At 38.1% G+C, this 15,628-nt stretch overlaps 1 protein-coding gene across 2 annotated transcripts in view; it reads right to left on the reverse strand.

Moving 5' to 3' along the window:
- necab2 (N-terminal EF-hand calcium binding protein 2) overlaps positions 1 to 15,628 on the reverse strand; it is an 86,996-nt gene that overhangs the window by 11,403 nt on the left and 59,965 nt on the right. The window contains exons 6-9 of one of the 2 annotated variants that reach the window (XM_079874972.1): positions 13,600 to 13,736; positions 13,125 to 13,249; positions 5,857 to 5,936; positions 516 to 572 (exon numbers count right to left, since the gene is read on the reverse strand). In XM_079874972.1, the coding sequence (XP_079731098.1) occupies positions 516 to 572; positions 5,857 to 5,936; positions 13,125 to 13,249; positions 13,600 to 13,736 (399 nt within the window). The remainder of the gene's footprint in view (positions 1 to 515; positions 573 to 5,856; positions 5,937 to 13,124; positions 13,250 to 13,599; positions 13,737 to 15,628) is intronic. The other variant, XM_079874973.1, reaches the window with a different exon arrangement.

Below are 15,628 nucleotides of genomic sequence, written 5' to 3' on the forward strand. Positions count from 1 at the left end.
TCCTTATTAGATCTAAAACTTTTAAACCACAAAGTTTTACAAGAGATTAAATCCCAGCACTCCCACACTTTAGCTGAGCAAATCCGTCCGATATTTCTGTGCATTCCCATCATGCTCTGCTGTGTGTATCACTAAGTCCACAGAGCGAGTCTGATTTGTGGCCAGGTGAGGTGTAGCGTGATACTGCCTCTTATCTTTTAGAGGCACAAATGACTCCTGGAACATGTTGGATTTAAACACACTGAGCTGGTGCTTTCATATGGAGAAAGAAATGTGACTTAATCCTGAGGAACAGGTGGCAGATCTGCTGCAGGTGTGTGGAACAGCATGAGGAGCTCTGGAGAGACCCAAGCTTCATTTGACAGGGGTTTATTCATTGGTTTTCAGTCTGCTTTTGTGTTTTAAAAGGGGGGGGGGGGGGGGGTTGGGGTGAAATTGGTCATGCATTGTCTTGGAGGATTTTATGCAGTTTTCTATCATGCTCTTTGGTATATGAGACGTGCTTTAGTACTTACTGCGCTAGTTGTGCCATCAGTGTCTGTTAGTCGCTGATGTAGGTCAAACCAAACTGTCTGCAACACAAACCAGAACAGAAAAGCCACCAGTGAATTGACTGTCCCCCTCAGCTGCCCCTCGCTGCTTCTGTCTGTCTGCAAACACTCAATCAGGTGAGCTCAGAGGAGATCCATCACAAACACAACTGCCTGACTTTTTACCAAGAAAAAAAAAATGTCTAAAGCAGTCTACAAAACATAAAAGTAGAAATGTATAGATTAGTGCACTAGATGTACGCATTTAACTGCTGCGCTAACGTCTTGCGTCTTTTGCATGACATGGTATTCTAAAAACAAGGCACTCAAGTTGAACTTTTAAAAAAACATCTCTATACCTTGCATTTTAAACCTCTACAAACTGACGCTTACAATTAATGTGGTCATCAGCATTAATTTACTCACATATGTGTAATTGCCCATTATTCAATGTGGGTCAATAATTCATTTGTGAAAATAATGTCAAATTCTTTTTTATATTTGCAGGTAATTCTTGCATTAATGAATCAATGGTTTCAAACTGATTTGCAGCTCCATTTTTGTTACCACAGTCAGAAAATTATACGGTACTATAGCAGTGTTGACAAAATAACTATAATTTGCATTTCACATAAACATTAAATACAGTAGCCATTTAGTTTTCAGGTGTTGCTAGCTACTAATAGGATGTAAAATCTCACATTTCTTTACAATTTGTGTTATGGAGTTGACATATGAAAGAAAATTAGCATAATTACGTATGGTATAAAAGTATAGTATAAAACAACAACTATGCAGTAGAACTCACCAGGGCCTGTGTGATGTTGTGGAACTCGTAGCAGGATAGCAACTTTCATTTTACCAGATTTTTTCTTGAATGTTTTGTCTAAATGTTTTCATAAATGTCTGACAGTGTTGTGAAAGGGTATAGAGGTATATTATATTATGAACCTCTTTAGTGTGTTGCAGGGATGTAACAACCATAGACATTGAGGGAGACAAGTCCCCCCTAATAATTAAAACTGGCCAAATTGTGCCTCCCAATATTTAATATTCTTAATTCTGTTCTGCTGCACTCCATTACGCATCGCTCTGTTTGTTGTTAGGATGACAAAATGTTTTAAAAGTTACATTTTTAACCTGATCTGCCTCAGCGATCTAACAGCACTCATAATCGTTGAGATGGCCAATCAAATCAAAGAAGGCGGGGCTTACTGTTCATTAAAGCGGAGTGCGAATTCCAACGCAATGCTTTAGTTAACAGTGAAAGAGTGTGTGGTGCTAGTAGCTAAACATTTAATATTTGACTACTGTTTTATGTTAGAAATGTTCAGCAACAGATAGTAATATCCAGTGATGCAAACTACTCAACTTATTGAAATTTCACTGTTTTGAATTGAAAATGTGCTATCATTTACATGATTCATGTAATTCATAACCGAATGTGACGAGACAAGAAACATTTTGCGTTTCTGAGATATTAGATAGACACGAATAAGAGTGAATGTGAGCATATTTTTAAAATGTAAACATTATTAGCAAATAGTTTAAATTGATTACTAGGCAACAATTATAACTTATTTCACTTTTTAAAAAAATTATCCTTAATTTAATTTTAATCCTTTATTTAATTCCTTTAAATAAAAAACTAGATAAAATAAAAAGACAACTTTGGTTCTCCCCAATGTTTAAGGCATGGTTATGGCCTTGCTGAGTAGTAAAGTTAAAAGTACACATACAGCATATACTGTATACAAGTTTTTATTTCTCAACTCTGATTCATTTCAAACTAGAAATGTTGCTATTTTATCAAATAATGGCAGGTAACGTTGTAGGACATGTTTTTTTAGTAATCAAGAATCTGAGCACTGAGAGAAAGCCTGCTAGTATTATTTCCCTTCCTCCATGTAGAGGCTACAAGCACTGTCACTAGGATGCAGTGATGAATGCACATAATAAAAAAAATAATACTGAGAACAAGAACAGTATAGGCTATATTTCAAATATTCTCACTATATTCCAAATATAGGTACTTTATGAATTCAAGAGGAATTCACAGCAGCCCTGGCTCTGAAAAGTTAACACCACCGCAATGTAAGAATCATTATGTGCTTCATAAATGAGAGGCGCTGGTGTCTCCTGTCAGTCCATCCACATGAAGTGAACAGGGATGGTGCGGGATACTCTTTACCATCATGGAATGACAGAGTACATAATGGCCAGTAATGATGCCACAAATTCGTGCAGCTGTCTCTCTCACTGATAAAAGCGACGGCGGGTTATCCATCAAAAATAATAGCAAGAATGACAACCGCCATACTCTCGAGTATGAAGACTGCAGGACCGGCATGAGCGTTAGTCTCCACAGTGATTGGAGGCTATCAGGATGCCACAACTGGATGGAAAAAAGAAATGATGCATTTCCTAAAGCTGTGGGGGCGCATTATGCAGACAACAAGAGCGCTCTGATGACTGATCCAGCTCTGAGCCAAAGCGGGTCACTGAAGTCAGGCTGCCCTGTCTGCTAAGCGACAGCGAGAATGGAGAACGGGACAGGACAGACGTGCAGTGCTATGTTTGACATTTCAATTAAAGTGAAGGCTCCGAGGACGGATGTTTAGAGGAACATGTGCTAATTCCTGCACAGACCCAGGTGTGCTGCAACAGTTGTATTGATCAACTATGGCAGATTTCACAGTGGACCGAGTTTGACATGGCAACTGGAAAAATTGTCCCTGACTCGAGAACCTTGAAGGCAAGCCAAACTATGACGATTGCGAAAGGTTGCATGGCTTGCAGGGGTGGGTGGAAAAAAGGTATTTCAAAATATTGCAATGTTTTACCTCAACACACTGTATTGACATTGTCATGGCGGGGAGGACCACCACTGAGAGCAAGTCTGCGAGAAGGTGTATTAGGTCAACACAGATATGTTTTCCAGCTATGCCATTAAAGAACCATTTTCATGGAAAATAACTTTTCATGGAATTTAAAAAAAAAGAATTGGACCCTAAACTAAAGTGTTACTTATCAGCATGCATATTACTAGGATATTGGCTGTTTTTTAGTACTTATATTAATGCCTTATTCTGCATGACCATATTCTACTTCACTTAATCCTACCAATACCTAAACTACCTTACTAACTATTAATAAGCGGTTACTAGCAGTTTATTGAGGCAAAAGTCATAGTTAATAGTTATTTAATAGTGAGAATTGGATCCTAATCTAAAGTGTGACCAAAGAACCATATTTTTGTGTGAAATTTTAACAATCTGAAGAAACTATAAAAGAACCTTTCCATTGCACAAAAGTTTCATGCATGTTTAAGGTTCTTCATGGAACCATGGATGCCAACAAAGAACCTTTATTTTTAAGAGTATATTATATACATTACCGGTCAAAAGTCTGGGTTTTAATGTTTTTGAAAGAAGCATCTTCTCCTCACCAAGACTGCATTTGTTTGATCAACAATACACAAAATGGTAATATTGTGAAATATTTTTAAATAACTGTTTTATTTGAAAATATTTACCATATTTTAAAATGTACTTTATCCTTCAGAAATCATTCAAATATGCCGATTTGCTGCTCAAGAAACATTTCTTATAATTATCGATGTTAAAAACAGTTGTGATGTTTAATATTATTGTGGAAACCATGATATATTTTTCTCAGGATTCTTTGATGAATAAGAACAGCATTTATTTGAAAGAGAAATATAAATGTTTTAACTGTCACTTTTGATAGCCTTCTTGCTGAATAAAAGTCTTAATTTCTTTTAAAAAACCCACTTCCGAATGGTAGTCTATAGTACAAAATTAGGATTATTTATTTATTATGTTAATTCATTTAAAACTAAGCTCTACAGAATATTTTCTATTCCTGCGTACAGTATATGTGCATGTACCGTATCCTTGCTAATCTGGACTGACCCCAAACATCTCCCAGTGCCACTGCAGTCTCTGCTGCTCAACCCAGATATCCTCTCATTCATACCGTCTCACCAGGATGTGTCAGAACCTCCCTTCCACTGAGAGAGGAATAAACCAGTTGGGTTGCTTTGGCTATTCTTAGCTCCAGCAATAAGAACCTGCCTGCCAAAGACTCAGTATTAACTGGGGACTCTATTAGCGCACTGAGCTCAATGTCTATCAGACACGCATAATAAAATGACTGAGAGAAAGAGAGATGGTAAAATAATGGTTAACCAAGAAAAAAAAGTTACATAAGTGTTGAATAAAAAAAATCTAAGGGTAAAAATCTGCATTACTGTTGTTGTCAGGTCTGTTTAATTGCTTCCTTTGTTCACCGATTCATTCCTGCCCTCCTTCACTGCTCTGCACCCTGAGCAATGGAAGTAATAACTATAAGGACGAAAGATTACTGGCTTTGCAAAATGCAATCTGAATCTCATCTCATGCTTTTACATATGAATGTGTGTAATTATCAGAGTGTGCTTGTGTGTGCATGAGTAATGGAAATTACAGGAGGCACAGAAAAGCTCCACACCAAAGTTTTACTTCCTAATCGACCGGTGGACTTCTGAAAGGAAGCAAAATTTGTGTTTTTAGACTAATGTAAATTCACCTTCAAGCTCCATATTGATATTTCCAGACCGTTCAAAAGTTTGTGGTCAGTAAGATTTAAGGCTGCATTTATTTGACCAAAAAAAAAAACAGTAAAATTGTGATTTAATTTGTAATTAATACAATTTATAATTAAGTAGTTAATTTATTTATTCCTGTGATGGCAATGCTTAATTTTTTATGCTGTTTAATGAAACTGTGATACATATTTTTCCAGGATTCTCTGAAATTGAAAATTAAATAGAAATTGTAATTTTTTACTGTCACTTTTTTATCAGTGCATTCTTACGAAATAAAAGTTTTTTTTAATCTTACTGACTGACTTTTGAATGGTAATGTATACTTGTTGTACTATAATATTTGTTTATAATGACATACTATTTAATAAAATCAAGTAAAATCAAGCTTCATCGGGTTATTCACAATCAATAACTGCCATCCTCTAAAACATAAACAGTTTAGGACAGTGTTACTTTAGATGGGATCTTTTTATTTGAAAAATAAATAAATAAAATTAATATGAAATATCTACTCAAACAAAACATCTCTATGTATTATTATGTTATCAGAAACGGAGCTAAATATTTCCATTTATTGTCAATCATGTTTTTATTTTCTGGTTCTTATAACACTGGATTGTATCTGCACGGGTCTGTGGATTCTGACTCTCAGTATTATAAGACATTTCCCAGGAGGAAAGCACTTGACCTCTCAGTATTATAAGACGAACCTCTTACCTTGTTCTCCAGACGTCCAATCAGCTCAGCCAGTCGGTTGATCTGTGCCTCGAGTCCTTCTTTTCTCACCTCCACAGCTCCTGACAGAGACAGAGAGGCACAGTGCATAATTTGCAGATAGTTTCAATGATGTTTTACTCTTCCTGAAACCTCGTCTCAGAGTGGCTGTCATAGCAATGCGACAGTGTGAATCAAACGTTCAGACATTATTACTGAGCTCAAGTCATTACGCAGATTACAATGGACATTTATACATTTTTGCCAACTTCTTTGAGTGCTGCAGATGACACTCGTAAAAGAAGCACTGAAATATACTACCATGCTTTTTTGGACATGTACCACCTAATGGTATTACCACCTCATACCATGGTACTGCCACCGCGAATGATAAAGGAAGAGTGCGGACTGTAACAATATTGCATTTCGCATAAAAAACAAAATAATGTGGAGAGCGATTAACATGATTTTCACCTTTCCTTTATTTCTTTTATGCAATGACAGATCCTATTAATGAGGGAAAGGTTTTCCTGCCTTTGAAATCAGCCCCACTTGAGGTGCCAAACCAATTATACTCTAACACCTCCCTTGTGTTGATGAGGCCAGCATAATGGGGAGGGGAGACATTTTGGAACACATTAACTGTGTTACCATAGCAATAGCAGGACCAAGTGAACACGGCCTGAAACCTTTTAAAGGCATAGATAATAGTGAAAATCATATAAATAAATAATAAAAATAATAATATTCCACAGAATTCTAGAAATTTTACCATAAAATCAGCACAGAAAACGCTAATAAAGTTTGTAATTCCATCTGGGCCTTAGTAATACAACAGACATTTCTTCATAATGCAACTTATAAAGACTAGAATGTGTGAAGATAATCTGGGAGTCTTGCCACATGCTCTTCCTGCTTAGGAGGATGTCAAGATGTCATATTCAGTTCAGTTCAGGCTCCAGTCAGGACCAAAACTTTCCCTGACCACCTGCTCCTTTCCCGATTTAATGCTGTCAAATGAATAACATGCACAATATAGTTTCTACGGAAAAATTGTTTCAAAGTCTTGCCAAAATTGGAACATTAATTGGAACATTAATTGGAACATCTCAGTGAAATTATTGATAATGTTCACTGTAAAAAATTGCTGAAAGAAAAATAGCCAAATTCTGACAGTAACATACTTTTTTTCCATTAAAACAGTCATCTGCTCTAGAAAACAATGCAAAGCGATTGCTGTTAACTGGTACAGAAGATTGAGGCAACCCTGCTGTCAGGCAACCCCCGTGAGGCATGGCAGGGGATCAAGACCATGACCAATGTCCCCCACAAGGGCAGAGGGAATCCTTCCCTGAATCTGCCTGGAGGTGAGGGACTGGAAAGGACAAACCAGCTAAACGGCTTCTTCTGTCGCTTTGAGAGCGGCAGCGGTGCTGGAGCTGGCATCGTGCTGCCCCCTCCATCCCCTGCATCTGCATTAAACATCAGATAATCGGATGTCTTTCACCTTTTTAGTTGCTGTAATAGACAGAAAAGTCCTGGCTCTGACAAAATCTGTGGTAATATCCTCAAGCACTGTGCAGTAACACAAATTCATGCACTAGCACTTTTCAAAACAGGCACTTTGTTAAATATGCAGATGACACAGCTCTAGTGAGTCTGCTACAGGATGGGGAGGTAGATCATGGGCCAGTTTTAGACTCATTTTTAGAATGGTGCAATAAGTCACACTTCATTTTAAATACCAATAAGGCCAAAGAAATGTCCATAGATTTTAGAAAGTCACAGCAACCCACCGGCACTTTTATCAATGGGGAGATTATTCAGGTTGTTACAAACTATAAATACCTTGGCATTGTACTGGACAACAAGCTTAAATGGGACTCATGGACTGATCTTTTGCACAATAAGACACAGCAAAGAATGTACTTTTTAAAGAAACTGCTTGTTTTTAATGTCAATAACAAAATGCTTCAAATGTTTTATACTGCTTTTATTGAAAGTGTTTTAACTTGCTGTATTATCTGTTGGTTCGGAAATGCCACTGAATCACAGAAAAAGAGAATCAGCTGCCAGCAAGTTACTTGGGATAACATTACCGAGCATTGAACACATTTACAAGGACAGAATGGTGAGAAAGCCAATAACATTGTATGTGATTACACACACCTGTTGGCGTCTCATTTTAAATTATTGCCATCTAGGCGTCGTTTCTGCCCACCCCTTATGACCAAGAACAGATCCAAATTTTCTTTTGTACCACAAGCCATAAAAACCTTAAATCAGTCAAAATAAGCTAGATGTCCAGCTGGCCTGGTCAGACCCAAGGGTGTAGTGGATTATAGTGTATTGCATTGTATTGTATTTGTTTGTGTCAGATGTCTGATGTTCTGTCATGAAGTGCCTTGCGACTGTGCCGCAAACCCAATTGCCCCAAGGGGACAATAAAGTTATCTACTACTACTAAATTACATTTATGGTTTTGTACTGTAGTACCCAATGCATTGTGGGCTGGTGCATTTTTGAAGCAATAGCACAATGTCCGACCCAACACCCGTACAGGGTGTTTCACAGCAGTTAGAGTAAGAGAAAGTCTTCCTATCCGTGTTCACGGTGGAAAATAGTAGAAAACTAATCAAAGTGGAGAGGAGAGGGAACTTTGAGACTGACTGCTGCGAGGAGCGCGTTGTTTTAAAACTTGACCGGTCGGAGTGTTTTTTCTCACATCCAAATCACTTGAACGATGACTGATGAGCTGGAACTGAACAAGCCGGAATAGCGCTTGAGAGTGCTTATAAGTGAGTGATTATAAATGCATTAAAAAGAGATTCGCTGTAATACATAATTTATTCCAAAATTTCAGTGTTTATTAAGGCTTTTCAGACTGTGTATTTCCTGGTGGCACTCAGCCTGATGGTTTTGCCTGTCTAGTGCTCGTTGGCAGGAGAAAAATAAGCTAAACGAAATAACTGGTCAAATTTGTTCTTACACATGATTGATTATTAAACTTTTAAAACGCAATTTCGTTTACCTGTATAAGCTATACAACAGAGTTTAAGTTTGCATTCTTTAAAGCTGGGGTAGGTAAGAATGGTCTAAAAAACTTATTTTTCAAATTTGTTTAAACTTTATGTATATATCAATACATAATTAAAATGTAAGTATTCTGAAAAAGAAAGTATAAAAATCGAGTGTATGTAGACCTCTAACGACTGTTTTAAAGACAGCTCATTATTTCCATTCAGTCCACCCTCTCCCTTCTGGGGTCCTTCCAAAGCCACGCCCCCAAAACACATGAACGCGTGACTCCGACAGCTGAGCTGGAAGACGCATTATTTACCTGAGACGAGCGGAGAGGAAGGAGCGCAGTGCATGTAGCATCATGTCAGAATCACATGTAATAAAAAAATCTAACTTTATCATTATGAATATAAACAAATAAGATGTATTTTAGTAGCCTACTCACTATCAAGCTATCATATCGATATTGGTAAAGTTTAAAATATATATTTTTTGATTCGCTAACGAGCTAGTTATAACTATAAGGCAAAGCTAAAAACAGGTTGCATTGATACACGTTTTTCCATTTCCATTAGTTGCACTGTGATGAAGATGAATTTCGTGTAAGATTCATAACATATAATGTTAGGCCTACTAGCTGTTAAACTTGTATTTTGTTATGTAAAGTTCCCCCCACAGCGGAGCCTGCCGTAAACGCGCAGGCTAGTAAACATGCAGGGTCACCGATGACGACGGATAAACAGTTATGGCACATTCACTGGTAGGGACGAAATGCTTTACATTGACTGGCCTGCCCATACTTTGACTACAAACTTGGTCCTCAAATCATTACGTATTATGCAATACATGTAATGTAACTTTATAACGTTGCACTCTTTCTATGAGTTATAAATAGCTAGTAAGATAATATAACGGTAACTAATGTTGCAGTAGGCTATGTAAATAATTATTCTAGCGATATGTAATGCTAAATAAGGTTTGCTAGTACATTATTTTAGCAACATGACAAGCCAGTGAATTAGCAGGTTTCAATTGTTGCTTTGCACAGTGCGTGACATTTTATCTGTATGTTATGCGGCTAGAGTTTTAACACTGAGTCAATGGGCTCCGACGGGCTTGTTTATCGTCATCGGTCTTTTTCCGTTTACCTGTCTTTGTTGTATGAGCAGGTTCCACTCGAGAAATTGGCAGTTTTGGTTGTTTGTCCGCCATTAGCACAGCTGCTCGGCACACACCGGCAATCTTGATTTTGAATGACGGTACGCGCTGTGCAAGAGAGGGGCGATCAGCGCGTACGCGAACTTGATTGACACTGCTAAGACACTCCTCCTGGCTCTGAAGGCATCTGATTGGTTCTTTACACTCGGACCGAGTGGCAGTGATTGGTCAGAGTTTTTACTGTCCTGCAGCTGCTACAGAGGTCTGATTGTTTTCATTCCTTTTTCTGAACACATAATGTATTGACTACTCTCGGGATGGAAGGACCATTTCACCCAGTATAAAAAAAAGTGTTTCTGAACAGGATTACCTACCCTAGCTTTAAGCTAATGCAATCTCACAGTATTCATACCATAGAATTACAGTTGATTGCTGGCATCTCTGCAGTTAGTATTTTACCGTTATTTGATACATTTAGGCACCACAATATTATAAATGTAATATAAATGTAAAAAATAGGAGAAATTAGCATGTACAATTAAATATTCAATATTGGTAATCCAATATCAGTATTGACTAGGGCTGCCCCCTAATAGTCAACTAAACGTTAGGCGACAAGAGGCTTAGTAGTTAATATAAACCCCCCATAATTTAAACTTGCAATTAGTCTACTAATGGCTTAAATGAATGACTACTAGTCGACTAGAATAATCTTTAGTCAGGGGCAGCCCTAGTATATAAATAAAAAAATCCAATTAAATCTCTACATAAAAAAAGAAAAGACTCACTGTATATCAATAAATTATACAGTATATCAGATTTATAGCTTTGAGCCTGTGTGTGTGTGTGTGTGTGCAACATGAACAGAAATAGAGAGGAGAGTAGAGTGAGAGAAAGAAAGCAATTTGAGAAAAGCGTATGATTGACTGATGGGAGAAAAAGTGCCATGTGCAAAGCAAGTCTCGCAGAAGTATTGATCAATATTCTCATCCCGTTGCTCATAAACCACAGCTTGGAGAGCATGCTCCAATCATGGCTCTCCCTGCCGGAGCTGACAGCTAGAATGGCGCTTTTATTGTGAGCCGAGTCAGCTTTATCTGTGTCTTGGGGAAATTTAAAACTAGTGCCAGTGTTTGAACGTCACCCATAAAACAGACCTCTTCGATTCAGCGCTGTGGTGTCACTCGAAGAATATTGGCATTTCAACAGGCCAACCTTACAATAAAAGTGAACGAGAGGACAATTGAGATCCACTGATTACTGCCAATAAGGAGTGTGCACATCGATGGGAACTTCTTTTACAGCTTTTTGAGCTGAAATGTCAAATGGCGTTTAACATACCTGCTGAAATGAGGACTAAGATAAGCCACTACTCCAAATAAGCTCTGGTTCTGCTGAATGATAAATCCACAGCAACAGAAATGTCTGTATTGCTTGGCTATTTTGAAGAAATTGACTGCATGACTATTCTTTTAGCACTGAGAAGCAGAGGAAAGTGAAATGGACATTTAAAAAAGAATCATAAATTGCTTTTCTCTGTGTTACAGAAAAAAGAAAAACACTAGAATTAATTTGTTACCATATCTCCAGGCGCCCTCTAACTCCTGACTGAAGCTCAGAAACGCTTTAAAGAAAGACCTTTTTTTCCACCTTCTCCTCATTAAAAACTCACACATTTCTTCCGTTGCATCATCCATACGAGACGGTCGTGAGCGTGTGGTATGTGCTGACTTGGCACACGAAAGGCTTTGTGTTGTTTTAGTGTCTCTTTAGAGCGGTTTCATTACCAACTCAAAGGAGCTCAGGCCCAAATCTCATCAGTAATGGAAATGTGGTGTATGTTGATACAGAAAGCCCACGGGAGAGCCTGCGAACCACATCTTTGACAGACTTTAACTTTGCTTTCGGCAATTAGACGGCATGAGAAATGGTAAATGCGGATGTTTTGCGTGATAATGTAGTTGGCCACCAAGTCTGCACCACAAAAAAAAAAAAACCTTATAGAATTGATTTATGCGATGTTTGGAAAAACATACCCCAAGAATCAATAAAGCAACATGCCAAATAGACCTTTAAACAAGTCCTTGAGTAAACCTCTGCTAAGAAAAAAGGATTGAAAGAGTGGCTAAAATGCCATCTATAATCTATGTGCCAATTGTTCTAACGGGGGTAATATTGCTTAAGTCAGTCTTTTCCTCTCATAGACCCTGGTTGAGGAACAGCCACCAAGTCTCAATAAAGATTTCCCAGAGTCTCCATTTGCTTGTGACTCACTGATTGATACTATAGTAGTTTAGTATTTTTATGCATTTTAAGTTATCATAGGTGAGGTACAAAAGGTCTATCTATCTATCTATCTATCTATCTATCTATCTATCTATCTATCTATCTATCTATCTATCTATCTATCTATCTATCTATCTATCTATCTATCTATCTATCTATCTATCTATCTATCTATCTATCTATCTATCTATCTATCTATCTATCTATCTATCTATCTATATTTTTTGCTTATTAGGGAATTGTGACATTATATTAGCAAAATTTTATACCATTCCAAATCAGTCACTTCTTCTAGGTAGTAGACAGCAAGGCAGCTCACTAGGGTTTAGAACAGAGCTTATGTAAATGAAGAAATAAATGAGAGGTTTCTTGGAAAAGAACTCTCTGGCGTATGAGGCAAGAACCAACTATTTCATCGCAACCTTATTCAAAAAGCCTCATCACAGCTGGTTCTGCTCACATAAACAGATGCATGGTGCATTTATGCTGATACTTGGAGACATAAGTGGATTCAGTCTGTAAAAGTAAGTCACTTAGCAAATTTTGTACCATCGTGGTTATTTTAGATTCTTTCAGACTTGAATTCCAGAACACATCTACTGCATAAGTACATACATGAGTTCCAGTAAATTCATGATGCATACAAATGCACATGGTGAATGGTGTGCACTATAATATTAGTGCTATTATACCTCCTCTATAATGCTATCAAACTCCTTTTGTAAACAATTGAATGCATGTCCACATTTAGTTGGATCTTGAAAGGTGTGTTTGGAAACAGCTGGATACAGAAGTGATCACCTCACCTGCACCTGTGTTGATGTTCCTCATGCTCTCCTTTGCACTGACTCTGTTGTTGGGAGGATAATCTGGCACCGGGGCCTCATAGCGCCTATCTGGGACGCGTGGGCTGGTCTTACTGGGGTAGGATCTAGGTCACAACGGGGAAAACAAGGATGATTAAAGTGTCTGAAATCAACTAAATATGACTTAATTTTTGTGTTTTACTAGAAATAGTCATCTTCTGTTATTATTTAACTTTAGTTATCAAATCATATTCAAATGTATGATGGCAGCCCAATAAACAAATTTATAGACTGCTTTCAATCACATACCCGGGTGAGATGCCAAACCTGCTCTAGTATTATTGTGCATTTAAACCCCGCAATTAATGTAATGTAATCTACTTAACTGTTGATGACTGATGTCCTAATGGACATTTATGTTGATGGAACTGTGGTACACATGCTTTGGGTCATGATGGGTGATGCTCTTTCTCACCCCACTGATGAATGCTGCTCATCAATGGCATCCACGGCACTCTCTACAGAGTTCAGCAGAGACTGGATCTGATTGGCTGATTCCTTCAACAGGAAGCGGGTCACAAACTGCTCAACATTAGTTCCACGTTCATATACCTGCAGTGAGTGAGGGAGAAAGAGACAGAAAGAGGAGATTGAGGAGGGAAGACAGATAAGAGCACATCAGCACTTTTCTGACGATCTTAAGCATGTATATTTGATGAAGTCCTGTTTAAGAAACTCTAGCAAACTTTGCTCCAGCTTTAAGCAAAACATGATCCAGAGGTCTCAGGGAAAGAACAGAAGTGGAACGAGTTTAAAGAAAGGAGTTCAACAAGATGCTGCTCATGTGGGTGAAAGCTTAGGGCAAGTTAAGTTCTGAAAGCTCGTAATGGTGTTGGACATTAGAGGAGCCAACACTCATTGATCCGGTGACATTTTGACCGCTTCCCCAAACACTCAGGGTCTGTTTTACACCATAGAGGCATAATGTTTCACAAAGGTGTTGTATTGGAAGTAACAGACTTTGAAGGTGTTAAAGACTTTGGCCCTGAAGCTGCTTTAGTGCTGAACTTTAAGCTTTATAATTGTACATATAAACACATGGATTCTGTCAAACACTCCCAGGAGCCATTGTGGACTACAGTTTTATGACCTTTTAACCACATATGTCTCATCTTTTTTTGCAATTTCCTCATATATTCTTGATCGTTGTCCTATATTGTCTACATGGCAAAAAAAAACCCTTCTTGTGTAGCAGCCAAGACTCAAATCATAGACATTGTAAAAAGTGAGTAAACACCTAATCTCTGGCTTGCTCAGTCATTGTCCATTGGCACTGAGATTTTGCTCTGATTTGCAGAAAGATTGTCATGGTCAGCGTTTTAACCAAACCTGGCCTTCACGGATCGTAAATGAATATCTAAATGGGAAGGCAGCATTGGCAAGGAAGTAAAATTGGACTGCAGTGCTGGCCTCTGTAAGGTCTCTCATAACTTATGCTGCATTGCCATGCAGACTTAGGATGACTGTGTATAAAAAGACCATAACAGAAGGATTAATAAAGGAGACTGGGAGCACTGACAGCCTGGACATGGAGGGGTTTGCAATACAGATGTTGTCCTATTCACAATATGACCATGTGTAGCCGCCACAGTGGACTACTGCGTCTAATGAAGCAGAGGCAGAGACGTAGGAGGCTGGTATGAGCGGCTTTATTCCGTGACCACCAGTTACAAAACATGTCTCAGTTATATTGTCATTTTCTGCTCTTACGGCACTTTGCAACAACAGAACCTTGTTTCTGCAGCGACTTTCAGCATTTCTATATAACAACGTCTGACGTTTACATTTTACGTGGCATGAGAGAGTGACATAAACCAGTGCGCGAAATCGATCAGAGCGGTCAGACTGAAACGGATTTGCAGGAATGTGATTTGAAAAGGATTTCAAACCACATATGAATGTGATTTTATTTTTATTTTTTGCCATTCACACATGCTAAATCTGATCGGATTTCAATCGGATATGCACAAAAATCGGATTTGGACTGAAAGTCTGAACGAGGCCTTAGCTTTTAAAATGACTGATTTAATTTTTTTGTGTTTTAGTTTTAATTAAAGTAAAACGGTATAAAATTGTAATATATAGGTTATTAACAATAACATGAAAATGTGCATAGTACCGTTTCAAGGTGACACTGCATTAAAAAGACTTCCTCTGGCCCTGTTTGTGTGGTGAAAAATAAAGATTCTTTTCTAAATGGAGGATGGATGCTAGTGTTTGTCATGCTCACCTGCCTGAACGAGGAGCCACCAGGTGGTGACGGTGGTGGTTGGGAAGGCTCAGAATGATTTATTCTAACGGTATGCCAGGTCAGTGGTTCTGCAGTGCGTTTTAGTGCCAGCAAGGGCCTTAACACAGACCAGCAAGCTCAGAGGCAGGGCTTACTGTCCATGCCAAAATAAACATGATTTCTCAAAATAACTGGCAAAACAAATAACTTTTCA

The sequence above is a fragment of the Squalius cephalus genome (genome assembly GCF_949319135.1).
Source record: "Squalius cephalus genome assembly, chromosome: 6".
NCBI classification, from domain to species: domain Eukaryota; kingdom Metazoa; phylum Chordata; class Actinopteri; order Cypriniformes; family Leuciscidae; genus Squalius; species Squalius cephalus.